At 46.4% G+C, this 27,432-nt stretch overlaps 1 protein-coding gene across 2 annotated transcripts in view; it reads right to left on the reverse strand.

Moving 5' to 3' along the window:
• The window catches only part of AGO4 (argonaute RISC component 4), a 464,331-nt gene that overhangs the window by 88,061 nt on the left and 348,838 nt on the right, over nt 1-27,432 (reverse strand). For both annotated transcript variants that reach the window (XM_086956500.1, XM_086956502.1), the window contains exons 14-15: nt 5,574-5,889; nt 3,995-4,129 (exon numbers count right to left, since the gene is read on the reverse strand). In XM_086956500.1, coding sequence (XP_086812626.1) covers nt 3,995-4,129; nt 5,574-5,889 — 451 coding nt within the window. The remainder of the gene's footprint in view (nt 1-3,994; nt 4,130-5,573; nt 5,890-27,432) is intronic.

The raw sequence follows: 27,432 nt of genomic DNA on the forward strand, positions 1-27,432 counted from the left end.
AGAATTTTTTACCCCTCATTGCCCTGATGAAATCGCTAAAATTGCAGCGATGAAACATGTCGGCTTGAGATTGAAAAGAGTTATGGTACATATTTACCATTTTTAAGAAGTGGGGTTCTGCTGCATCAGAATAAAACGGTAAAGCAAGCACAACCCTACCACACTTTTACATATTATTTGTGTGTTTGGTTAGGGGTCTGTACATCTGCTCTGTACACTTTAAATTATGTGTCAGTGGTGAGACGTTTGTCACTTTGTGTTTTTTCACATCACTATTCTCACGTCTGCACTATTATCTTCTTTTAGTGCACTTTTGTCTTTTCACATAGAGAGAGTGGCCAATGATGAGAAGTGGGTATACCGGCAATTACTAACCGGGAACCCCCTCGGGTGGTGCTACCGTGAGGTACTCTATCTTTCACACTTTTCTGGTGAATGAAGTAAGAGTGGTCCTGTGTGATTTTTAGCATCTACACACATCCTAACCATTGGATCTATGTCATTGACAAATCCCTGGGGACACTAATAAGGAGGGGTCCCTACTCCTGGTGGTTTTTTATGTGGATGTGTATACATATAGGTGAGGCTCCAATTGTTTAAATACTGTAGGAGAGTGCAGAAGACAAAGCCAAAAGTCCTTGCAGAATGGGGAGGAAGGGCGGGCCATGAAGGAATCTGCGGCTAGAATAGTCTCTACCAGATACATTGTTACCGAAGGTAACTTTTCGGAGTTCAGCTTCAGGCAGCTGTTGCTCATCAAGGATGCAATATCCTGCATTCCTTCCTGGAAGTTGAGTGAGGGTGGAGGGGGGTGTCTTTGGTGAGGGAGAGGATGAGCTGGGTGTCATTGGCGTAGAACACTATGCCGAGGCTGTTCTGTCTGACGATGGCGGCGAGGGGGTCCATGTAGATGTTGAAGAGGGTTGGACTGAGCGAAGATTACTTGGGTACTCCGCAGTTGATTTCCGTGGGTTCTGAGAGGAAGGGTGGCAGTCTGATTCTTTGGGTTCTGCCAGTGAGAAATGAGCAAATCCAATCTAGGACGGTTTCTTGTAGGCCGGCGTTGTGGAGTGCCAGCGAGTATGCGGTGGGAAACTGTCAACAGCTGTCGAGAGGTCGAGTAGGATCAGGGCTGCTGTGTGCCCTTGGTCAAGGATTGTGCAGATATAGTCTGTGGCGGCAAGTAGGGAAATCTCTGTGTTGAGTTTGTTGCGGAATCTGGATTGGGAGGGGTCAAGGATGAGTAGTCCTCAATGAACCTTGGAAGTTTTGCATGGACAGTCTTCTCTGCGACTTTTGCCGCGAAGGGGGAGGAGGGAGATGACTTGTTTTTAAAAGTCTGTGGGGTCTGCGGAGGACTTCTTGAGCAGTTGTCAGACTTCTGCCCACTTCCAATCACCGGGGAAGGTGCCGTTCTTGAAGGTGGCGTTGCTGGTGCATCGTAGTTCTGTAGTGATGGCGGTGGTGGCTCTGTGGTAGATTTGCAGCAAGCAGGGGTCTATGATCCCCCCCCCCCCCCCCCTCCCCCGAGTGGATGCTTTCCATGGTCAAGACAGCCTCTTCAGTTGTGACCAGTGTCCAGGAGGAGATGGTGGGCCGGCTGGCGTTGCCGAAGGAGGGCATGGTTACGGAGTTCGGTCGCGGAAGTGGTCGTAGAGGCTTTTGATTTTTAGGTTAAAGTAAGATCAGAGCTTGTCGCACAGGTCCTGGGAAGAGGTGATGTCCATGGTTTTGCTGGGGGGCTTGGTGAATTCCTGGATGACGCTGAATAACTCCTTGGAGTTGCCGGAGTTGGCGAGGATTTTGTTGTGGATGAGTCTTTTTGGTGGCTCTAATGCGTTGGTGGTATTCAGTCATGGTGTTCTTTTCAGTGGTGTGGTCCTAAGATGTTTTGCAGTCTCTCCAGTTCTTTGAGTCATCTGCGTCTAGCTTCTTGGAGGTCGGTGTTGAACCAGGTGGCCTTCCTGGAGTGCTGTATGTCAGAGTTGCGTAGGGGTGTGAGTTGGTCTGTGCAGTTGGAGATCTATTTGTGCAATTCTCTGGCTGCAAGGTTGACATCGGTGGCAGGAGTTAAGCTGATCTTCAGTGACTTTGCTCCAGTTCCTTCACAGAGGGCGCGTAGCAGGTTTAGGCGGCGTGGGTTTGTCGACTAGGAAGTGTACGCAATGGTGGTCTGTCCATGGGGGTTGTGTGGTGTGGCTGAAGAGGACGTGGTTTCCTCCTGTGAAGATGGAGTCCAATGTGTGTCCTGCCTTGTGGTTTGGATTTGTGACAAGCTGTTTCAGTCAGAGGTTGGCGAGGTTGCCCAGGAGGGTGGCGGAGTTGGGGGTCGCTGGTGTTGTCATTGTGGTAATTCAGGTCTCCGATGAGTATGTAGTCGATTAAGGCAATGGTGTGGGTTGCGATGAGGTCCGTGATGCTGGCCAATGGGGGGTAGGGGGGGGGGGGGGGGTCTGCAGGCCAGGATGCTGGGGAGTGGGGTTGTGGGGCTGGTCAGGACCTGGAAGTGGGAGGTATTCGGCGGCAGAAAAGGCGTTGCTCGAGGGGCAGAGGCGAAGTGATTGTGTGCGATGGAGAGTCCTCCTCCTGGGTGGTTGGGACGGTACTTCCTCTGGATCGTGTATCCGTCCGGGATGGCGATCGCAGGGCTGGATGAGGCGTTGGTCCACGTTTCTGTAAAGAAGGCAAGGTCTGGTGAGAGGGCATCGAGGAGTTCCAGATCTCTACGGTGTGTGTGCAGGGTGCGTACGATGAGGAGGATGTACCTCAGGGCATCAGCGGTGTTGGCAGCTGGGGCAGCGGTGATGGTCTGGCGGCTGTGACAGCAGGCAGTTCCTTTCAGGGCTGAGTGCGAGGAGGGCAGCTCCATCGTAGCAGTGGACGGTCTGAGATCCAGGGTCCCTGGTTGCGGTTGGGCGCAGATGGGTTTCCCTTGGGGGGGGGGGGGGGGGGGGAGGGGGGGGGGGGTGTCGGTGAAGCTCAGCTGGGATTGGGAACAGGGGAACAGCCGTGGGTTAGCGGGGCCAGAGCAGGCAAAAGACGAGATGCAGAATTAAACAATCCACAGATAAAAGGCAGAAATAACAAAAGATAAGTACCAATAGAGAACTAAATACAATACAACAAAAAAATAATCAATACCAATACGGAAATAAATACAATATGCCAATCCAACAAAGACCGGGCAATACGGGCACCACAAGGCCTTTTAATTAGGTCTGAATGTAGGAAACAAGAAATATTTGGGTATCTTCTATGTAATTATAATGAACCTCAAATAAAGTGATATTACCAAGTAATGTCAAAAATACCTGGGGCTTAGCCTTGTGTAATACTGCAAGAAATGGAGAGTGATGAACCTAGGATGTGCTATCTACTTGGATTGCACAGAACTACTCTCGGAAAAGTACTACATAACAATATACCATACGTCATACACATTTGTAGCTGAGAAATGCACAAATCAACCCAGCCAGACAGCACATACCAAATTGGTAAAGACCTCTTGGGATATTTTGTGTGTAGCCAATCACCAAAAGACTACCAGAATATACACACAATAGTAATTTATGAACCACAAACATAGTACTGATAAGAGGGAGAGGGGGATCTATCAGAGTTAAGATATGGAACAGTGGAGGTTTAATCCTATGGTAAAAGTATTTTAGTTCAGCAGGGTACTACCTACCCTACCAAAATTCTTGGTAACGTCGCAGAAAGTACAACTCAAACTAGGAAATCAGCATCTATTTAGTCTATGGACAGCAGTTATTGTTATGTGGGAAGACAGTCAATTACTGAACACTAGACAAATCCAATGACCTAGTGGTGTATTACTGTTCTCATCAAGGAGGGGGGGGGGGGGGGGGGAGAGAGGTGTCATTGTTCTGCTCCTCCTGTACTGACAAACGTAACTGGTAGACCAGCAGTAAAAATACACTAACAATCCATATAATTGTGTGCAAGACCCCAGCAAGTCATTCATGTCACTTACCCGTTCTGCTTTGTCGGAGCAAAAGAGTCTTGTGTGATGTCTTTTCTGAACCACAATGTATGTTATTCCAGGCCTGTAATCTTCTTCCAAGCTGATGCAGGCCTTTCGAATTGCCATTAGTTCCGGCCAAGCAACCTAGGTAGCATCAAACAGTTATTGTCAGCCTTCATGGTTTGCTATTTATCTTGCTATTTTCTCAGGTACTAAAGGTGCTGCATTACATCTCATAAATGAGCAAATTATTTTTTGTTTTCAATGTACTACAAAACTACTACAAGAAAATAGCCTGTTTTAAACATAGATAAACTTTTGCCCATTTTCATTAATGGTTTTCTGCACTGAAGGATACTTCTGATCTATTTCGAGATTAAGCACACAAATAGGAAACTCACCCAGACTGTGGTAGGGCCATAAGAAAAGGAACCTTAACCAGGATCATAAAAAGAAAATCAAGGTGTGCATTGTATTGGACGAGTTGAAATATCAAAAGTTTTGTTTACGTTGATATAATTATTTGTAAACTTATTGCATATTTCTTTAGAATAGTAAGCTTTCAAACATGTTTATTTTGGTCTACGCAATTACTCAACTGCTGCGCAACATCAACTGAGTTCACTTTAAAAAGCTATCTTCTCTACAGGACTGCATTTTTATTTTATTATAACCACCAACAGTCCGCTATTTTATGTATAAATATGTATAATGGTGTATGTGGTAGCAAAGATGAAAGAATACATATGGAGAATTTGAATGCCCTGTAAACAGGGGACTCAAGGGCATGATTTTCAACTAGAGGCTAAAAACACTAGACTGACAGACAATGGGCTGTACTACGTTCATCAAAACTTGCAGTATTTCCAGAATTCTGACTATGCTGGATAACAGCATGGACCCAGAGGCTGTTGCAGTAAACTAGATGGGAATGCCTGGATTCTGAAGTTGGCTGTTAGGTCACCCATATTTGATCCATCCCCAAAGTGACTGGAATGACAGCTATTGATCCTCACAGGCAGATCAGTATTTTAAATTCACTATGGAAATAATTTAACAGCTCACATTACAGTGCTGGCTGCATATACAACAGCTCAGATTCCATATAGGTGGGCATCACCAAGCTCACAGAACTAAAGAATCAAAACCTCAGACCAAGAACAAACCATGCACATTCAACACAAATCAGAAGCACTTTCTACTTGGATCTCATTGAAGGCACAGAACTACTCTCGAAAAAGTACTACATAACAATATACCATACCTCATACACATTTGTAGCTGAGAAATGCACAAATCAATCCAGCCAGACAGCACATACCAAATTGGTGAAGACCTCTTGGGATATTTTGTGTGTAGCCAATCACTAAAAGACTACCAGAATATACACACAATAGTAATTTATGAACCACAAACATAGTACTGATAATTTAATTCCAACAGCAAGCAGACTTCAGTCGGCGAAACAATCCTTGAAACCATGGTATGAAGGTAACCTAACCTTAAGGTAGATAATGTTCAGCAAATCGATACATTTTTGTTCCCACAGTAAGCAGCATGCGGAGCACAGCTCTAGGATGGACAGTACCTGCTTCATCTGTCCCTCTGAGACCCCACCTCGGTAGTAAATAATTCGGGTGGGCTTGAAGCGCGTGGACTTGTAGAACTGGATAAGTAGCTCGCGAACCATGTTTGTCAGGTCCTGGATGACCTCTTGACTGTAGAGGAGCTCTTGGGCAGTGTCCTGGCGTGACGTCTGCACACGAACTGTAGCACAGTAACGACTAGGGTGACCATCCATGCTGCCCACCACGGCAGCGATGGAGGGCTTTTTGCCATCCCCAGCAGGAGGGTGAGTGACATCTGCTCCCAAGAAAATGACTGGCTGCTGGAACACTGTTGGCCTGTAAGATGGTAAAAAAAGAATTTTAATTACCCTATAAACATCCGTTTGTAGCGTGTTGTAGATTCACATGCTCTGCATACTCCTACCATCTAGAGTTGGGCCTCGATATGCAACCTGCTTTTGTTTAAAGAGGACAGTCCCAAGACTAGTTGTAACTCCTTCCATAGCCCACAATGCACAAGGAGACGGTCTCCACCTCAGATTGCTTTCCACTCATCGGGCTGAGTAGTATAAGTGAAGAGTTAAGTACAAGAACAAAGTGTTGTGTGTGTGTGTTGTAAAAGAAATGGAAAAGGTGGTTAAACCACTTTGATCACTGCTCCTACACATAAACATCTACAGCACTATACGCCACGAACAGATGCTTACAGAGTAACCTTTTCCGTTCATAGTATGTATGGCTTGTAGATACACTTGTGCAATTCAAAAACAGTCTCCTCAAAAGTGGCAGCTAGTAGACTGAGGATTGGAACAAAGTTCTTAACTCTGTCTGCCCAACCATTGCTTCTTGGCAGACTACAATGTCCACAGAGTAGATTGGCATGAACAAGTGTGGTGATGACCAGGTGGAGCTTTGCTGATGTCAGCTAGCAGGATATTACCCAGGAAAGCAATGGTGTCAACCTTCTTCTGTATTGGGTGTGCACTGCTTTGGGGTCAGAGAACACTGAATTGTGCAGTCTGGCATAGCATAGGCAGTCTGAACACACTTAAGGATCCATTTCGCAATGCCTATTTAGTGATGGAATGTCCCTTGTATGGCTTAGCAAAGGCTACATAAAGCAGGTGTGTATTCCAAAAGAACTTTGTAGTACTTGTGTCTGCAACTCATAAGGCCCTTTTCGCTACACAGTCTGGTTGTTGAAGACAAGCCGTTTAATGGTCTGATTGATATGGAAAAGAGATTACCTAGGTAAAAAATGTGGGGTTAGTTCAGAGGACCGCTGAGCGCTGTGGAGCTAGATGAAAGGTTCCAGATAGTTTTATTTTCTGAGTTTTATATAGCGCTTACAAGACCCGGGGTTATCAGAGCGCTTTACAGCATACATAAAAAAGAAAAACATAAGCAATAAAGTACAGTGAGAATCATCTAGGATATTGGGGACCAAGAAGAACGAGGTCATTGGCCGGATGCATAGAGATGGCAGTTGAGGAGAAATTCTTTTAGTTGTCTCTTGAAGATCGTGAAATTGATTTGTCCTGATGTGAGTAGGGAGAGAGTTCCAGATTTTTGGGGCACTCCCAAAGAAAGAGCAGGAGAGGGCTTTTTATTTATGTATTTTTTTTGGGGGGAGGGGGGGGGGGTGGGTTAGGAGGAGCGAGTTGGAGCTTCTTAGGTTTCTTGATTGACCAGCTTTTGTGAGTTTAGCAGCAAGATAATCCGGTTTGCCTGTGTGCAAGGCTTTATGTGAGAGGCAGGCCATTTTGAAGGCGCAGCTTGCTTCGATGGGTAGCCATTTTAGGGCCTGTAATGCAGGGGTGATGTGGTCATATTTCCTGGTCCCCGAGACTATTCTTGCTGCTGCGGTTAGGGTGGCTCTCATGGGGGCTGTGTGTGTTCTTGTTGTCCCGGTCAGAGTGGCATTACCATAGTCAAGTCTGGACAGAAATAGAGATTGGGTTGCAGTTTTTAGGTTATTGGGGGGTATGAAAGGTTGGATTTTGTTGAGGAGTTTTAGGTTGTGGAGGGCGCCTTTTGCTGTGGAAACTCATATTTAGGCTTGGGTCTAGAGAGATCCCTAGTGATTTGACTGAATTTGCTGGAGTGAGTTTGCAATTTAAGGAGTCAAGGTTGTTTAGCCATTCTTTGATCTGAGGGGGTTGCTCGTGATTTAAGACAAGGATTTCGTTTTTTTCTTGGTTGAGTTTGAGAGTTAGCCATGTTCTACTTTTGAGTAGAGTTTAGACGGAGGATGTCATTGATGGAAGCTATCGCGGTACAGCTGGGTGTCGTCAGCATAGAGATGGTAGGCGATGCTTGCTTTAGAATGGTAGAGAGTTGCTCCATGTAAATGTTGGTGTGGGGGAGAGGACTGAGCATTGAGGAACACCTCGAGTTGAGGGGGAGGTGTCGGACATGGAGTTCTTGATTTTTATGAGTTGTGAGCAGCTATGTAGAAATTAGGAGAACCAATTTAGGACATTGCCATCAGCTCCGACACGTTTTTGTAGTGAGTCTAAGAGTAGGTTGTGATCAACCCTGTCAAAAGCAGCTGATAGGTCAAGGAGGACAAGTAGGTCGCATCTGTTGGAGTGAAGGGAGTTGTGAATGTCGTCCGTAATGCTCAGTATAGCGGTTTGTGCTGCATCCCTTTCTGAACCCAGATCGATGCGAGTCGAGTAGGTTATTCGATTCCAGGTGTTGGTCAGTTGGGAGAGAACACATTTCTGCAGGATTTTGGCTAGGAAAGGGAAGTTGGTGATGGGCCTAAAATTGTTTAGATCATTTGGGTCGGCATCAGGTTTTTTTTTTTTTTTTTTGAAGGGGGCGACTTGGCCTAGTTTAAGGCAGTCGGGCATCAGTCCGTTGTTTACAGAGCTGTTGATAATCTTTGTCCACAGTGTGGTTAGGTTAAGGTTCTTGGCTGAGGAGACGGGTAAAGGGTCTGGAGTTAGCAATCACATTAGAAATGTCCTCTTCGGAGAGACGGTTCAAGTCTTTACACCGCTTGGGAGGGGATGGGGGACTAGGGTGAGGGGTGACTTTGGGGGGGGGGGGGGTCGATAGAGGGGCGGTCTCTGCTTCCATGAGCGTGTTGTGAGCTGGGGATGGGAGAGGTTTCATTAGGGGTGCGGGTTTACTTTGTTGGGATTGAGGGTGGTGGTTTGTCATCGAAGAATTTAACCAGGTCGTTACACTGAAGTTAGGAGGCAGGGGGGGCTAGCTTTGGTGGGCTTGGAGGTCTGTCCCTGGATGATGTTGAAAAGTTCTTTGGGGCGGTTTTTGGCTTTGTCTAGTGCGTTCCGGAAGAAGGAGGCTTTCTCCTGGATTATGTGTTTTTTGTAGTTACTGCGTTCTTTCCTGAGTTGGGAGAGGTTGATTGTGGATGCGTTCCCTCTCCAGAGTCTCTCAGCGGCTCTTACTTTCTTGGTTCGGAGTGAAGGTAGTTATTAAACCCGGCTCGGGAGAGGATGTCTCCAACTCTTAAATTTTAGGGGGGCTAGTTGGTCAAGGGCAGTTGTCATTGTTCTGTTGTACAGAGTAGTGAGGTCAACCGTGTTGAGGTTGTCCGAACAGGTTGGGAGCAGTGACGTTATGGTTTCTTGAAGGGCAGGGAGGGGGATGTCTGAGATTTCTGGTCCATTGGTGGGTGATTTGAGACTAGATTGGTGGAGCTACTGTTTGGGTGATACAGAAAAGGATGATTTGGTGGTCTGACCAGTCGATTGGGATAATGGTATTTATGGTTATAGTTTCGCTTTTGGCTATGATAGCATCTAAGGTAGAGCCCTTGTTGTGTGTTTGACCCTTGCAGTGTTGGGTGAACTCATTTGTGAGAAGGAGTTCATTTAGGGACTGTATAACAATGTCATTTTCATTGTTCCAAGGGAGGTTGAAGTCACCCAGGATGATGTCGGAGTTTGCTAGGGAGCACTGAGTTAGTAGGTCGAGATTTGGTCACTGAATGCCGGAGAATTTCCTGGGTGGTGGTAGATGAGATGGCATTTTGTTGCTTTGTTGTTTGGCGTGTTATGATAGTGTTAAGGTATTCGAAGGTTGAGAAGGAGTGAGTTTTGAGTTCAACTAGGTTGATGATGTTCTTGTGGATAATGGCAATGCCGCCACCAAGTTGGTCAATTCTGTCTTTAATGATGGAGAATCCAGGGGGATTAGGAGGTCAAGGAGCTGGTAAGTTGTTTCATTGAGCCAGGTTTCGGTGAGGAACGCAATGTCAGTGTTGTTACTCAGTATGGCATCAGCCAGCTCTATGGCGTGCTTGGCTGCGGATCTGCAATTTATAATCATGCAGTTTACCATGTCGCTGTTGGAATGGGCTTGGGAGGAGAGGGGAACTTGGGGGAGGATTGTGGGTTGGAAGGGACGTTTAGTGGGCCTAGGTTGGGGGTTGTCTCTATACCGGTGATTACTTGGATGTTAGAAGGGGGGGTTTGGTTTCTCTGGGGTCATAGGTTTTAGCGAGTGTAAATGCCTCTTTCGTAGACATATCAGGGGTCGTTCTTTTTGGTCTGCGGGATTGGGAGTTGCGAGGGGAGGAGCGCCAGCGTCTTGAGATTAGGCTGTTGGGGTGGCTCACTGGTGTTTGAGAGGGAGGGGAGTATTAAATGTTTGGAGGGGGAGGAGGGAGCAGTGGTGTTGAGAAGAATTTTGTTGATGGCATGGGTGATGGTGCTGCATTGACTGAAGTAGGGACAGGTTTTAAGTTATGGTTGAGAGGTGAGTCAGGGACAGAGGGAAGAGTGAGTCGAGTTGTTTTTCTATGCATGTGAGGCGCTCATTTATTACCTCGATTGTCTCAGGGGTATGGGGAGGAGTGGGTTTTGGAGGCAAATCCGATTGGGGCTGTTGGTTGCGACAGGGGCTTTGAGGGTTGTTGCAGTAAGGGGGAGGGGAGGGGTTAGGTTGCGGGTTAGGTTGGGGGCTGGTTTTTGGGGTGGGAGGTGTGGTTGGGGGGTGGGAGTCTACAGAGTTAGGTAGGTGGGGGCTAGGGGTAGGATTGGAGTCCAGTCTTTCTGAGGTCTGGATGGAGTTACACAGCTTGGGCAAGGTGAGTTCAAACTGGCGTAGGTTGAAGTCATTGGCTTGGACCATGACTGCCATTTCTGTATAGAGTTATGGTGGCATTATTTGGGAATGGGGGAGACTTGGAGATACTTAGTCTTTGGTCGTGGGGGATGTTGGTGGCTTTGGTAACTCACAGGTGGTTAGCTAGGTTATTTCTCTATTTGGTTTGGTGGGTGGTGTAGAAGATAAGGTCAGTTTTAGTCTTGCCTTCTGAGGGGTTGTGGTAGAGGTAGGCTATGAGGGTTTCAGGGTGTCGCTTGAGTAGATTGTGTTTGAAGATTTTAGTGGCGTTAGGCGTGAGGATGGGGGGGGGTAGATAATTGAGAAGGAGTGGGGGCCGTGGGGTTTCAGGTTGGAGGGCAGACGTTGGGTGGGGGTTGATAGGGTAGTCTGTTGGGGGTTACGGTTGGTTGGCATCTTTTTGAAGGAGGGATAAGGAGGGTCAGGTGGGATGGAGAGGGGGTTTTGGGATGGGTATGTCAGGGGTCAGTTGTGCCTTGTTGTGCACTGCAGTGTCTCAAGAGGTAGGTGTCAGGGGGAGGGAGGGGGTGGAGCCGTGTGGAGATTGGTTAGGGAGGGAGTAGGTTCGGAGATTCCTACTAGATATAATGAGGAGAAGTGCCAGATGACTGGGGACAGGGGGGTGGGGGGGGGGAGAAGAGAAGGCACCCAGTAGGCAACCTGCAGTGAACTCGAATGAGGGTGGGGTTAGAGGTTAATTCACAGGGTGGCCTAATTGCTGCTGCTGTGGGCGGGGTGAGGGGGCACTATCGCGCTTTAAAGTGCCGTTGGACCTGTGGAGGAGTTGAATTGGCGTTCTTAGGATAGATGTCTTGCCTCACTTAGAGTTGCTCAAAAGTAGGACAGATGATTACTTTCCTCTCTTAGCTCAACATTATGGCCATAGAGGTTTGAAAAACATTTACAGTAGATATTGATATTGTGCCATCATAGAGTATAGTGGGGGCAGTTGGGAGGGAATTTGGTTGAATGCCCATGCCACGATGGCCACTGCTGAGGTTCCGTTAGTCCTCTTTTTAGGTCTCACGACCTGCGGTGCACTGCGTAGCAGTGGTCACGCAAGTCGTGTGAGCTATAGTAGGTAAAATACGGGGGGATTTTTAGCTGACCTAGGAATCGCACACGCTTGTGCATGTGCGTTTCCTTTTCAGCTCCCCCATTGGCCTTTGCGTGCGTCTTATTGTACAAGACTGCGCGTAATCAACACCACTAGGCCGTGGGAGGAGCTATGATTGTGCCCACACAGGCCTGACGTGCGAAGCTCTGCTTCCCGCTGGATGCGTCGTACAATCTGCAGTTCCTTTGGGTCGTGCAATTGGTAACTTCCAGCCAGAAGCAGCCCTGCTGGTGTCGGCTGCAGGGGTCTCATCCGCCCTTGCTTGTTTTTCACGGCGACACCAAGCATGAGATATCAGGAACGTGTTTTGTTAATTTTTGGCACAATGACTAACATTTTTTTTGCATACATTAAGAATCCGAAAAACACAATTTAGAGGCTTACGGGTCGAGTGTTAGAGGTGATTTTTCTATGACAGTTGTATTCACTGGGAAGGCACATGCCATCCAAAATTATTTAGAAACATGTGTCTCGGGCGGGGAGCCAGCGGCACATGGCAGAGGTTGAGACAAATATGCATTCGTGGGAATGTGCATGCCTTTGCCCCTGCTCCTCTGTGGTGTACGCGCACCACTGGTTTTCCATTAAGAATTGCTGAAAGTCACCCATTCAAATAGCAGCAGGGCTAACACATTACTCATCCTTCAAACGTCAACATAATGAGTTCTGCTCCATACAGATCGGTTATAGTACTGTCCATCATTTGAAGAATTGTGAACTAGAATATTGAGAGACTGCACAAATTTCAATTAACACTGCAGACCGTCCCCAGAGTGTATGCTTTAATTTGGACAATGCAGACAGTACTCTCAATAGTGAGTACCCGCAATTCCATTTCCATTTAAAATACGTGTGCATACTCCGGTCTGTTCTTGCCTGTGTTTCCCTCGGGCTGCATGACCCTTTTATCGCCCTTCCATTTGTCCCTCTGTCCTTGCCATAGTGCCTGTCCCTGTCCTGTGGTCTGTGTGATTTTACCTATATGTGCCTAGGTCTGTCTTTGCCTGTGAGGACGTCTGTCTGACTCCTCGGTGTGCGTCTCGCTATGCCCTTGTGTGTCTTTTTGTCTGTGTGTCTGTTTACCCGCTTGTGTGCCGCTCTTACCTGTGTGTACCTCTGTCTGTCGTTACTTGTGTCTGGCGGTGTGCCTGTGCGCATCGAGCGGTGTTTGTCTGGCTCAATGCAGCTGCGTGGGGGTGATAGGGTCCGTGGCCTGCTGGTCGCTGATTGGCGGTCCTCTCCCGTGCTACAAACAGACTCCAGGCTCTCAGCTCTTAATCATAGGAGGTCATTGGAGGCCAGAGATTAGCCGCAGAGAACAGTTTACTCAGGACACCAACAGCACCGGGTGGTGCCACCGACACCACCTGATCCCCAACACCTCTCACCGGAGCCTAGGGTGTCCCAGCTGTCACCACAGACATCGCCGGAGCCTAGGGCCTCCTACAGCTCACGTCATGGCTATTGGCATACTGCCCAGTTCCATAGAATACTACCCGTCTGCCAGTCTTGAGTGGAATCATCATGATGGCTTATAGAAAGCCCCCTCCCACGGGAAGGTCTTCAGAAATTCCTATGTGGAACGCCACAGCATATACTGTAGATGGCTGATTAATGTCCATTCGTATAGGTTTCTCTGCTCCTCCTAGGTGGACCCCCAGAGCACATACTAGGACTGGTTGATTAATAGCCAATCTCATGTGTTGCTCCTCTGCTGTTGCTGGATGGGCTCATAAACCTAAGCTATATAATGGGTTGCTTCTCTCATAATGCCCATGCACATGGATTAGCCCTCTGACAATCCTGGGTAGACTACAAGAGTACACTTCATGGCTATGATACATAGGTTGCTTCACTACCACAGTAGAATAAATCCCAGGAGCACTTACTATGGCTGGTTGTAAACATTTCCATTCTCTTTTGTTTATCTGCTACGGTTGTGTAGTCTTTAGGGTTTATAATATAGTTAATGGAAGAACGCATCTCATTTGCAATGCAATAGGTCTTGCATTATTAAAGTTTGAGCTATTGGTGTTGCATTATTTAACATTTAACAATGCCAATAGCTCAAACTTTAATAATGCGAGACCTATTGCATTGCAAATGTTTGTTATTATTGCTTTGCGGCTCTTCGGAAATGTTGGCATAGCTCTCGGTTTTTAGTCCTATGCAAGGCGGCATTTCATGACTCACCCAGTTGTTGCGGGGGCGGATCGCTCAAGATGGGCTCAGTACCTTTTTAGGTCTCGCTATTATATCCCGCAGGGATTAATAGCGAGTACATAGTAGGCGAAAAACTCTTGACGAAGCGCGGATTATGTGTAGTTCATGTGATCTAGTCGTGTGAGACGCACGTGCACGTCAAACCCATCAGCCTCGCACCAGACTTCAATGGAATGCCTCCCAAGCTGCTCACCTGCCTTCAAAGCAATGCCTCCCAAGCTGTTCCCAATGCACTCCAGCCCCCCCCCCCACAGCAATGCCAAGAGCCTGTTTCTTTTATCAAGTCCCCGCTGCCTTTCGGCACCTGACCTCTCCCTCCCATTGGCAGCTCGTCGTTTCTCTGGAAGCACCCTTTCTCTCGCAAGAACCAGCTTCCTAAAGCAGTCCTTATTCCATTTTTGTTTGTACCTGTAATATTTTATGTTTACATAAAATGATGCATGCACTTAATCAATGTTTCTATAAACGCGGTCATCTTTCTACATGACCTATCCGATTAACAGTGCGGTTTGTGCTCAGCATGTTTTTTTCATTTTTTTTTATTGCTCTGCTGTTTTTTTTAATCTCCTTTGCCCACATTAACTCTCGGATTCTCAGTGTAATTTATGTCCCATAGCCATCAAATAAATCTCTTATGCTACTTTTTTCTTCGGACTGCTGGTTCATTAGCCGCAAGATTAATTGCAGTGTTCAGTTAATGGAAGTAAAGGGAAGCGCAATGTGTTGTAGTTACAGTCACTCATCATTCCTAATGGCTGCACATATTCGGTGTTTCACTGTAGTTTGTGTGCTTTGTTTTTCCGGCTTCCCTTATGTGAAAGTACTGAACAGCACATTCATTTAATTATGTTGTAAATAATAAATGGCGCAGAATAAATGTGTTCCATCAATAACGCTGTGTGAAAAGAATGCTATATTTTCTTTAATTCGCAGTACTTTGGAGAAACTTGCACATTTCTTACCCAGCCTTAAACTTATTTTTTTATTTCACAACTTCTCTTAAGATCTTCTAAGCTGTCCTATTTATTTCATCCTATCTTTCTTTTGATGTCTCCTTCCACCTCAAATCCTGCTGCTAGTCTGTCTGCTGGGATATTTTTGTAAGCGTGCTTCTTTGTCCCAGTTTTGCGTCGTTATGGCTGTATTCAGAAAGTCTTATGGTACTCAAACACTGTCTTGGCTGGCAACGTGGCCCAGTAGCCGTACTGAGCAGTCCTAAATAAGCATAGATGATTAAGATCGCTATTCAATGCCATGAACATGCCAATATCATCTTACTCCTTGCTGAAATTTCTAAAGTGTCCAGATCCAAAGATTCAAGCAGGCAAAAATTTCAAGCTTTTGACAGTTTACATTGTGGTTCTACTAAAACTGCTAGACACTCTGGTTTACCTTAATTCCACATGTATTTTCAACCCTCAATATGTCAAAGTAAGAGGCAGCGAAGGTGTTTTAGTCCTGACCCGAAGATGGAACATTGTGGCCGCAGTGACAAACCATCTTGGGCCTGGTAGCTTTATTTGCTATTCTGGCGGCAAGAAAGGGAGTGCTGTGTTGATAGCGGACACCTGGGAGATCAACAATTATAGGGTACCATGGTTATGTCCACTCTTTGTAGTCTGGGTGTCTACTCTGTTGTATTATTGGGATCCATACATTTAGAATACTACATTTTTACTCCCTTCAAGTAGTTGTATGTCCTGCTTTTGAACTCTGTTTTGTCTGAATCTATATTTCGTCATCTCTTAATTGTATACCATGTAAGGACCATTTCTTGCCAGCACCGGTTATACTTGTGAGTGCTCGCAACTAATTCCAAAGCCTAGACCTGTCTGTATGCAAGAACAGCACTGTTCCACTGTAGGTAATAAGCAAGATGGATAGAAAGAAAATGAGCAGCCGACACTGCAGCTCGGATGATCACGTAAAGTTTAGCTTTTTAGAATCTTAAATTAGGAGCACCTTCTTGCCATAACGCTCAGAGCTTCTTGCTGCATATATGTAGAAAGGATCGAATGGCGTAGAATAATATGTCCCTGAACTCTAGAACCGGTTTAAACTGTGAAAATCTCAAATACACTTATCCAGGAACTAAATGTGTAATTTCTGTGGTTTTAAAATGTTAATTAAAAACCATGAACACACTATTTAACCTTTGGCAATCGTGCTTGGTTGCATTTCAACCCTTCTTTTTTCACCCACTGTGCCACACTAGACAGATCCCATTATACCCCGACACCCATCCACACCCATCCTCACTCACACCCCGTCACCTCACGCCTCACATTGCTGCACTCAACAACACCACCACATCATTCGGGGGACACCACCACATCACTCGGGGGACACCACCACATCACTCGGGAGACACAACCACATCACTCGGGGGACAGCACCACATTACTCGGGGGACACCACCACCACATCACTCAGCCCAACCACATCATCCCTCAGCACCACAACAGCATCCCTCAGCACCACAACAGCATCCCTCAGCACCACAACAGCATCCCTCAGCACCACAACAGCACTGTCATTGTTTGCTACTAACAAGCATTCCCATAGCCAATAGGACTCGCATTAGGAAAGTGTAAGCTATTGGCTTTGTGAATAACCATGCTATTAATTTATATATTTTCAAAGCCAATACATATTTTAAAAAATTGTCATTTACAATACCAATAGCTCACACTTTTCTAATGCGAGACCTATTGCATTGCAAAAGCTGGTTTCTTTATTCAGCCTCCATTGCATTTGGAGCCCGGGGCGCAATGGAGAGCTTTCTGGTTCATATTGTCACCGCCATGCGCCATTTCAAAGTCAGGCGCCCGACTTCAGGAGCTCCCGCCTCGCCCAGCGACTGATTACCATTGTGTCTCCACTATTTGCTGAGGTCGGACTTCTCTCCTCTATTCTCAGAGGTCAGATCTCTGGGGTAGACTGATCTCTGGGGTAGACGAGCAGTGGGTGTGAGCCGCTTCGGCCGCCTCAGACTCCCGCTGGAATTTGCCACACAGGCGTAATTGCTGTAATGTCCTTTGGCCAAGTTTGTGCTTTATCAGTAAAGAGACTAAGTCAGGTTTCTCAAGAAGTTTAAGACTGGACAATTTGGATTGTTTGTGGATAATTGGCCTCAAGTCTTTTCAGCAGTTTGACTGCGCGAAGGGGAAGGGTGCTTCTCGTTTGTGACACCTTAATGGTGGGGGCGCTCTTGGGTCTCTTTAAATTCGGAGATACAGGAAACTTTTGACACATACTTGAATCAGTTAGTCAGAGTTTTGGTTGTCTGAAGCTTTAGTGCGCGTGCATGCGCGGACTGCCATCTGTCTCGTCGGTCACATGTCATTAAGTTGCTTTCACCTCTGATCACTCCAAATTTCACTTTGGTGGCATGGCTTGGAGCCCGCTAATAGGCCTTAGAGAGAGGGGGAGTATATTGCCATCAGGAAAGCTACTTTCCAGGACAAACTGCAAGTTAAAGAAGTGGAGGGCTATGTTGTGATACCATACAGGAGCAGACGTCCTAGAAGGTATTCCTCTAAGCACCTCTATGAAGGCCCTGCCCACTGGGATTTTGAAGATGGATGAATTCTCTACTTTGCATTGTGAGGAAGAGCCTCTTTCACATGGTTAGCCCCCCCCCTTTTTTTCTTTCACAGTTTTTTATTGAAATTGTATTATAAACTAGCTTTTGCAATGCAATAGGTCTTGCATTATTAAAGTTTGAGCTATTGGCATTGCTAATGCAACACCAATAGCTCAAACATTCAGTAATGCGAGACCTATTGTATTGCAAATGTTTTTTTAATGATTTCGATTTATCATCATTGTATGCCGGTGACCTTATATAGACAGTCTGAAAGAGTGGCCTGGATACAGCCCTCTTAGAGCGGCGGTGGGCAACTCTAATCCAAAGACCGGGTCACCGACAGCTCCTGGACTAACATTGCTTTGAAACTTTCTCTTCTGTCTGAATACTGTGAAGACAATACCCTAGAATTTGATCAGATCTTTTGTTTGTTAATGGTGGACCCCATTGTCCTAACCGTGTACTTCAACATTTAAGTGATCAGTACTTCTTCGAAGAACCTGCTGCACTGCTACAAACATGAGTTTGGGTGCGCTCTAGCCTCCCTCATGACAGAGTGCCACAGCTGCGCTATAAAGAGCCTTCTGCCATGGGAACCGTAGCTCACACTCTTTTCCCAGCAGCCCCATCAATCACGCACTTCCGCCTGGAAATATCAATTTCTGCCCGAACTTGATAAAGATGGAGAGGAAGAAAAGGGGAAGGGTTGATTGCCAGAGCTGAACCCTCATGACCCAACATCCCACATTAAAGCCTCTTCGCGGCGCTATGAAACAGCAAACGTGCAGATATTAAAAAACACTTGACAATACAGAATTATGGTAACCAGGTACAATTTCAGGCGCACAGCATAAGTATAGGGCAAAGTAATCACACAATTGAATAAGGGTGCTACCAAGTGAGAAGGATAGGTTACCAAACTATCCCACAAGTCCCAAAGAAAACTCCAGGAACTATAGAAACTATAAAGTTCTCACTGAGCACTCAACAGTAAAGGTGTAAAACATGAGTTATGACACATATATGTCAGCAATTCCTAGTATTAAGAATCTGGTCATAAACTAGTCCTGATCAAGTTGAAATCCACTCGATAGATATCCTGAGGTAAAGAGACACTGGGGCTCAATATTCAATCCAAGTCATAATTCCATGTCAGATTTTATTGGTAATTCTCCATATCAAAATAATGTTCTCAGCAGTAAACACGTGTTTCGTCAAGCATTGAAATAATGCACCTTTGACTTCATCAGGGCTTTCAATTTAATGCAGGTAACATAATAATATGGTTACAACGTAAACGGAAAACCAGTTAGGTCTAGTATCCAAAAGCAAAATTAAACGTCCTTATCATAATGTCCCAAGTAAAAATCCTCTATGTTCTGTCCAAATAATCCAATATAAATCAAATAAATAGTAATCTCCTGTTCGGAGTTCTTCACAAAATTGTTATCAGTCAACAATTTCACTCAAGCTCAAATTAGCCATAAATTCTGTAGGAAAACAAGAGTACGTGTCCCGGCTCCAAAGCACATCCTATGTCCAAACACGATCCCGGAGTCAATATTATGGTACCTGCATTAAATTGACAGCCCTGATGAAGTCAAAGGTGCATTATTTCAATGCTTGACGAAACACGTGTTTGCTGCTGAGAACATTTTGATATGGAAAATTACCAATAAAATCTGACATGGAATTATGACTTGGATTGAATATTGAGCCCCAGTGTCTCTTTACCTCGGGATATCTATCGAGTGGATTTCAACTTGATCAGGACTACTTTATGACCAGATTCTTAATACTTGGACTTGCTGACATATGTGTCATAACTCATGTTTTACACCTTTACTGTTGAGTGCTCAGTGAGAACTTTTCAATTAAAAAACACTTGCATACAGCAAGTTGCATTAAGCAGAATGAGCATCAAGACTTAAGGTGTACACATTTTGAAACAATTTCTTCAACCCGGAGAACGCAGAATCGTCCAGCTGACCCCTGGACCCCCCTGCAGACCTCAAGAGCACAATTGTTCAGGTTTATTTTTTATTTATTTATGAGTTTATATAGCGCTGGAATCGACTCAAACTGGAGTATCTCTGCGCTTTTGGGCCGGTTGACATCCACAGAGGAGCGAGTAATGCTGGAGCTAGATCTCGTTTTTAAACAACAGGGTTTTAAGGTGTTTTCTGATTTTCAGATGTTCAGTGCATAGTCTGAGAGTCAGAGGGAGTCTGTTCCACAGTGTGGGTCCTACTACAGATAATGCTCTGCCTCCGTGCCTGGCTTTTTTGGCGCAAGGTACTACCAGTAAATGGCTTTTGCTGGATCTGAGCGATCTGGAGGGGATGTAGAGAATGAATTTCTGTTCCAGGTAGGTGGGGCCTTGTCCGTTTGTGCTCTTGTGAATAACACAGCATATTTTGAATTTTGTCCTTTGTCGGATGGAAAGCCAGTGTAGTTTGTTTAGGAGTGGTTTAGATGCTGTTCTTGGAGGGGCATTTAGGACTAGGCGAGCCGCCGTGTTTTGGACTACCTGGAGTCTAGCCAACACTCCCTCATTAGCGGGGAGAAGCAAGCCGTTACAGTAGTCGATTCGACTCAAAATAAGGGCCTGCACTAGAGTTTTCCTGAAAGAGTCGGGAAGCAAGGGAAAGATTTTCTGCAACATGCTAATGATGTGAAAGCATGAGCCTGCAACGAAGTTGCTGTATTGTTTGAGCGACAATTCATGATCGAGGCGGATCCCTAGGTTTTTAACAACCTGTTTGGGTTCTGGGACCGTACCAAGATCAGATGCCCACCAATCTGGGGTCCACAGTATTTAGCCTCTCCGAATAGCATATCTTCAGTCTTGCTGACGTTGCACTGTAGATAGTTGGTAGACATCCACTATGCAACGGCCTTCATGCCTGCAGAGAAGGAGTTCCTTAATTCAGCGGTGAGAGTTTTAAAGGGAAAGAGGAGCTGCGTGTCATCCGCATATGACATGGGGATGAAACCAAATTTGCGCATCACTCTTGCCAGGGGTGCCACGTAGATGTTAAAGAGTGTCGGGCTCAAACAGGAGCCCTGTGGCACCCCTTTTGAAATCTCTACCTCCGCTGATCGATATGCACCCATGGTGACAGTCTGGGTGCGATTGGATAGGAAACTCCTTAGCCAGGCAAGGGCTTTGTTCTTAATTCCTACGTTCGACAACCGGTCAATAAGGATGTTATGTGACACGGTGTTGAACGCTGCCAACAGATCTAGTAACACTAGGATCACAGATTAGCCTTTGTCCTGGAACATGTGCAAGTCGTCGGTAACAGACAGGAGGGTGGATTCTATGCTGTGTTTCGGCCTGAAACCAGATTGGGAATAGTCTAGTCCGCCAGCTATTTCAATGTAGCTGGATAAGTGTCGGTTTACGTATTTCTCTGAGTTTTCCCAAAAAAGGTAGCAGGGAGATGGGCCTGAGGTTTGCTATTTCGGTCCATGGTATAGCAGTGTTTTTCCTTATAGGCCTAACTAGTGCCTGCTTCCATTGTCTGGGAACAGAGCCTGCACTAAGTGACAGATTGACAAGTTTTTCAAACGTAGGACATAAAATTTCCAGTAAGGTGGGCATAAGTCTGGCTGGAATGATATTGTCAGGGCTGCCACTTTTGATCTGCCTGGTGAGTGCTGACAACTCCTTTGGGGTGATAGGGGGAAAAATATCTAGGGTGTGAAAGTTTTGATTGTATTCTGTATCGTGAAAGGCGAGAGCTGCGTCGGTAGTCCTAGTATTGTTGGAGTTGACTATTTTCTCGTAGATAGTATCTATTTTATTTGAAAAGAATTGGGATATTTCGTCACAGAGCTTTTGCGATGAAATGTCAGAGCTTTCACATGCTGCCGGTTTGACAAAGGATTGTAGTTCTTGGTATAGGACCCTGGGGGAGTTGTCTGCGGCAGTGATAAGGGATGCTATGTGGGTTTTCCGCGCAGTACGGATAGCTTTATGATAGGTGGTTAATGAGTCCCAGTAGAGGCTCCTGTCGGTCACTAGGTGGGAGGTTCTCCATTTCTTCTCTAGCTTCCTAACTGTTTGTTTTAGTGTCCTGAGGTCGTCAGAAAACCATATTTGTTTGTTGGCTGGTCGGGGTCTAAATTGTTTTAGGGGGGGCTATAGTGTCTATGGCAGTCTTAGTTGCTCTTTCGAATGCGTTTGATATTTTCAGAAGTGGTAATGGAGAGTTCAGTTAATTTATCTGAAAATGTAGTTTCGTTAACTTTGTGCCATTGACGTCGTTCGCTAGGTTCTGTTTTTTCTCTTACTTAGTACCACTATCAATCCGCATTCCTCTCCCTTTTCAATGCCCCTTTAGCCCCTCTCATGCGCCCTACTTGCTGTATAATATTTAAACCTATGCGCGCATGACTGTTGGAAAATATAAACTCCTCTACCTCTCCCACCCCCCTCTCAATCTTACTGACCAAGCTAAACCCCTGTCCAGCGCCCCCAGCCTCCATCAGCTCCATACATACCACACATGCACATGTGCTGAACAATGGGCCTGTGTACCCACCGAAGCGCTATGCAGGCGAAATACAACCGCCTTCGGGCGTCACCCACCGCGACTCACAGGTGACACAGACTGCACGACTCCGCACAACTAAACCACACTACGGTCTGTCGTGCAACCGCTTGGAAAGTCACGCCATGAACCAGGGAACGGCGCTGCGTCGTCACGCTAATGGTGGAAAGTGTGCTATACAATTCATCAGCTAACAATTACAGTGTGGTCCATATCATGCATGCACTGCTCATGCCAGCTACAGAGTATCCATACATGTAAATATATATGCATGGAAATATAGTTCATGTGCAATCTGATTGTGCATACACTTAACACCATGCATATACATTGCATATTATATAGGTTTTGTATATGTCATGCATGTGTTAAGCAGGTCGCCCACTCAATGCACGTATTTTATAGGCACTGCCTATCTCCCTCACTTACTATGTTTATCGTCCGTGTACACCACATTCCAACCACGTACTGTGCATAATACTAGTGTGCTATGCTAGTCCTACACATACTAGATTTTCTGTCCACGAATCTCATGTGTAACCTATGTGATATGCATTTATCACCCACGAGCTGGCCAATCGGAATGGTTTCCGTTTACAGAGAAATGAGGACTTACAATGTATAAAGTACAACCAAGGGACAGGGAACACCTAAAGCTGACCTGTGAATAGTGGTGTATACTGACAGCCTCCCCAGTTGGTTCGGATGCCAACGAGGAAGTACCGACGGAGAGAGCGGTGCTTCACTCTAAACCCTGAGCCACTGCCAGGTGGGGTGAGGCCTTCACTACTTACAAGCTATGTGAACAACACAAGCTGTGAGTCATTGACGAGACGTGTCACTTGGATATCGCAGGTGATCTCTGTACTTGTCTGTTGCACATATTTTAGTTGTCACTTATTTAATTTTACGTATGCAGTAGCACTCAATTGTTAATTAGGTCCTGATGGAAGGAAGGACAATGGTGTCCCCTGTTTGCTGAAACATGTCGACCCAGTTCCACCTCTAGACAGTATATTTTCTCTAACAATTTTTCAATATTGGCGGAGTGAGCACAACCTGAATAAAGTCTGTTCTGTGCTCCCTCATCCAATTTTAGGTTACACACACTATTACCATTTCTTTTTCACATTTTTAGCACTGCACTTCCCCAGTCACAACACTTTTTTACCATTCACTAGCCCAGAGGAGTGGCCCACCATACCATTGTCTGCTCAGTTAAGATTCCTCATTACACCTAGGTCTCTTTGTTACTGAGCAATACATACCTATTTGGATGGTGTTGAAAATATCCCAAATGATGAAGGGCGGTACAGAGTGGTGACTGATGGGTGATTCTGACCATCTATTTAGGTTGTCAGTATACACCACTATTCACAGGGGGGGTTGGTGCGAAGTGTTAATGAGAAAGAGGTCTTCTTTGGGAGGGAAAAGTAGCAAGGTCCCTTTTGAGGAGCCGAAAAGAGGTGGTGGTGTGACGGTGCGGAGGTAGCGAATTGTATATAGTCCTGGCTTCAATAGGAAGCCGGCGGAGCGTTAGCGGCATAGGTGTGATATGGTCATTTCTTTTGGAACGTAGATGAAACGCGCGTCTGACCTTGCAACCTTGAGCAGTATGTACATATATACCAACCGCAAAGTCCACATACTACACAAATTGTGCACATACCATGAACCTCGTCTATTTATATCGAGGATCTATTTAGATCGAGCCGCTGCTATGTGTCTGCTATGTGTCTCTGCATATCGTATTCTAGTAAGGCATTTTGTGCACTTAAGCAAACTAGGCACGTCAAAACCTTACTAGGCCCATTGGCCACATTTAAAAAACACATCATTAATGTACTATGTGTAATGAGCAGGTACTACGCTTATTCAAATTCAGTGAGCGTGCATAGACACTGGTGCCCCTGTGACTCACTATGCGTGTTGCGCGTGCACTGCATACAACTCAAGGCTGCAAGGTCACCGGGGTTCTCGAGGAGCCTCCCAGACACGGATCAAGCCTACGATGGAAGGACAAGTGTCCCACGCGCCAAGTAACTTTCACGGGCTCAGAGAAGGCCTTCCAAGTCCAGGCAAATCTTATAAGCTTTCTGCCCCAGGCACCTCACTAGGCGAGTGTGAAAGCGCTGGAAAGCGTTGGCTATAGGCACCCTCCACTCTAGGAAAACTACCCGCCCCCAACTCTCTGGCCCCAGACAGCAAACCAGCGGTCATGTTGCACGTGTGGGGTTGGGGGATTTTTGAGGCGCATTCCCAGTGGCGTGACACAAACTCATAGTCCCAGCCAGCCCCCAGGAAGAATGTGTGAGGCCCCCCTCAGTTATCAATAATTCATATTTTCAGACTTTGGGATAAATCCCCCCGCACCGAACCCTGAAAGGTGTCCCCAGTGTCACTTGATGGCCCCAATAACCAATCTCCATGGAGAAGTGGTTGTGCAGGGAGGCCCTGGCAGGACAGGCCCGGTCTCGGGTGTCCCCAGGATGACCTCTCACACATACGAGTGCCTAGGAGGTCACAGAGGCAAGATTGAGGCCTGTACGTAGTGGCGCAGGTTCGGACCCGCTTACATCATGCCTGTGCTTGGCTGAGCATGCTCAGAGGAGTGGCATGCCTGGGCTGGCTGGCTGGCTGGCGGGAGGATACCCGATCCACGAGGACTCCGGATCTGCCAAGTAAGAGTGGAACTGGAATGGGGGAGCAGACCTGGCCCGTGACACGACAGAGGGCCCCCCAGACACCTGTAATAATAAGGTAGTACTACAGTTCGATCCATCTGATGTCAATGAAACTCAGGATGATCGACTTGCTTACATGTGCCAGGGAAATTATTTTCAAAACCTCTTGTTGACTTTCCCTGGTCATGGGCAGCGGTAACAGAAAATTCCCTTCGTGCAGACTGGATCCGAGCACAAAAGGGTATCATGTGCAGTGTTGATTAAATAAACGGCGGCATGCAGTAATAAAAATAAGCAATCAGGACACAACACAGAGGAACGGGGCAGGAATCTAAACCAGTGGTGCACACGCATCACAGAGGAGCGGGGGCAAGGGAGCATGTTATCTGTGCCGCTCCTGCTGCGCATAATAGACACCAATGGGAATGGGCAGAGCAAAGGCGGGACATGCGACCACGTTTGCCCAATTGCGGGCTGTTATTTTAAAAAAAATACGCTACAGCCAATTGCAGCCGGTGAAAGCAAAACTACATGCCTGAGCATGTGTGGTCAGCTTTCTGAAGCCCGTACAAGAGGTCTCGCGCAGGGTGAGCAATGCTGCGCACTGCAACACTAGGTGCGAGAACTAAAAATAATAAGAAATATAAATTACATTTGTTCTGTCTGGTCAATTTGACAATACCACATTTCACACTGTTGCTAAGTAATAAGCACACTGGTCTAAAACCTTTAAGCCATACAGCTAAATTGATCTGTTTAGTACAGGAGCTATACCCTGGTCTGGAAAGACAAAAAGGCTCCTAGAGCAGGGGAGAGGAAGAAAGGAGGAAGGGATGGGAACTCGCTTCAATGGGAGTGTTGGGAGCTATATCGCAATACGGTTAGGAGTGTCCTCTGTTCGAGCCTCAAAGTTCTTCCGAACAAGAGGGGGAGAGGGCATCCTTAAAGTAGTGTAAGACCCGAAATTTTGGCGGCTGTAAGCAGGCATACTCTATTTTAGAAAAATAATCTATCAATGGCTGCCATGTGCTTGCAAACTTGTTCTTACGGGGCTATTCGTGCTGTGAGAAGTTCCATTGCCATGAGGTGTCACAAACGTGTGACCCATAAACCTACTGGGTGAGTGTCTGCCCTCTTCCAATGAACCGCTATTATCTGTTTGGTTGCTGCACTGAGTATGTGTGATGTTATACGCTTGTGTCATGGCAAGGAGTCGTACGTTTAAGACACAAAATAAATACTGTTGGGGTCTCAGGTATAGGGTAGCCAATCACTTTAATATAGCTAAGGATCTCCTTCCAATAGGTGGTCAACAATGGACAAAACCACTAAATTCATTTATTTATCTAAGTTTTGTATAGCGCTAGCTGGACCCGTAGGTATCAGAGCGCTTCACAGCATGTACAAATTGTGCGCAAACAAGATCTGAACAGAAAATGAGAGCAGAGAAGAAAATAAAAACAGAACATCTTTAGTCAACCAACTCAGCGGCAGAATGACAACAGTAGCGGAGCATGACTCCCGGTGGTGCGATTTCGATGGAAACCTTCAGTCCTTTCTGGGTTCCCCTTTACGGTCGAGAGCGCTCTAGGAAGATGTGGAGGGAATCCCCAATTGCACCCTTGAAACACCAGCAAATGGGCGAGGCGTTAGGAAACATTTTGAGGAGCTTTTGAGGAGTGTAATACCATTGTGTCATGACCTTATAAGCAGTCTCCCTCTGGGACATGCTTTTAAAGACGTTTGGTTTGTCCACCAAAACTGTTGCCATTGCTTAAGGTTGATTTCATCTGTACTAGTAGATTGCAAATGCAACTGGTAGGGTAGGTATGGGGTGTGAGCTGTGAGGAGCCCCCCACTTCTTGACTGTTTTTGTATGTGTTTTCAACTATAGTGCACAGGGTTCCTGCCAATCAGGTCCACTGTGCAAGTGCTCCTTCCCTAAAAAAAAACAATTGTTACTTCTGCACCCTATGTAAGTGGTACCCTGGGGACCTAGGGCCTGGGAGCGGAAGAGGGTCCCCTGGGACTCTCCTCGCTGGGACCACAAGACCCACTGCAGCTTGCATGCCTCTGTGAGCGAGAAAATGATAATCAAAATGGCACCCTACCTGGGTGCCATGCCAACCAGCTATGCCTATAGGCATAGGTAAGTCACCCCTCTGGCAGGCTTCACAGCCCTAAGGAAGGGTGCACTATACCACAGATGAGGGCATATCTGCATGAGCAGCCAGCCACCACCAGACATTTCTGGACCCCTGGGTAGAAATACCCTGCACTATGGGCACAGAAACAAAGCACATCCTGGGCACAGGTGCCGTACCCCTCTCCTAGGATGGGTCAGTGCTCAAAGGGGGAAGCTTAAAAGGCATGCCGCATTTGTAAAGGGACCCTGCTACCACCCCCACTTTGGGTGGGAAAACCGGTGGAAAATTTCAAAAGCATAGTAGGTGTGCCCACCTCTGCATCCAACCTGAGGAGAGGAGGCCGGGGGGGGGGGGGGGGGGGGGGGGTAAGAGAGTAGGTGAACCACAACTTTCAGTCCCTGCCATCTTGATGGGGAGACCCCTCGAATCAGGGCGAGGTCATTGTCTAGCCCCCCCT

The sequence above is a fragment of the Lissotriton vulgaris genome, chromosome 2_1 (assembly GCF_964263255.1).
Source record: "Lissotriton vulgaris chromosome 2_1, aLisVul1.2, whole genome shotgun sequence".
In the NCBI taxonomy this organism is placed as follows: Eukaryota; Metazoa; Chordata; class Amphibia; order Caudata; family Salamandridae; genus Lissotriton; species Lissotriton vulgaris.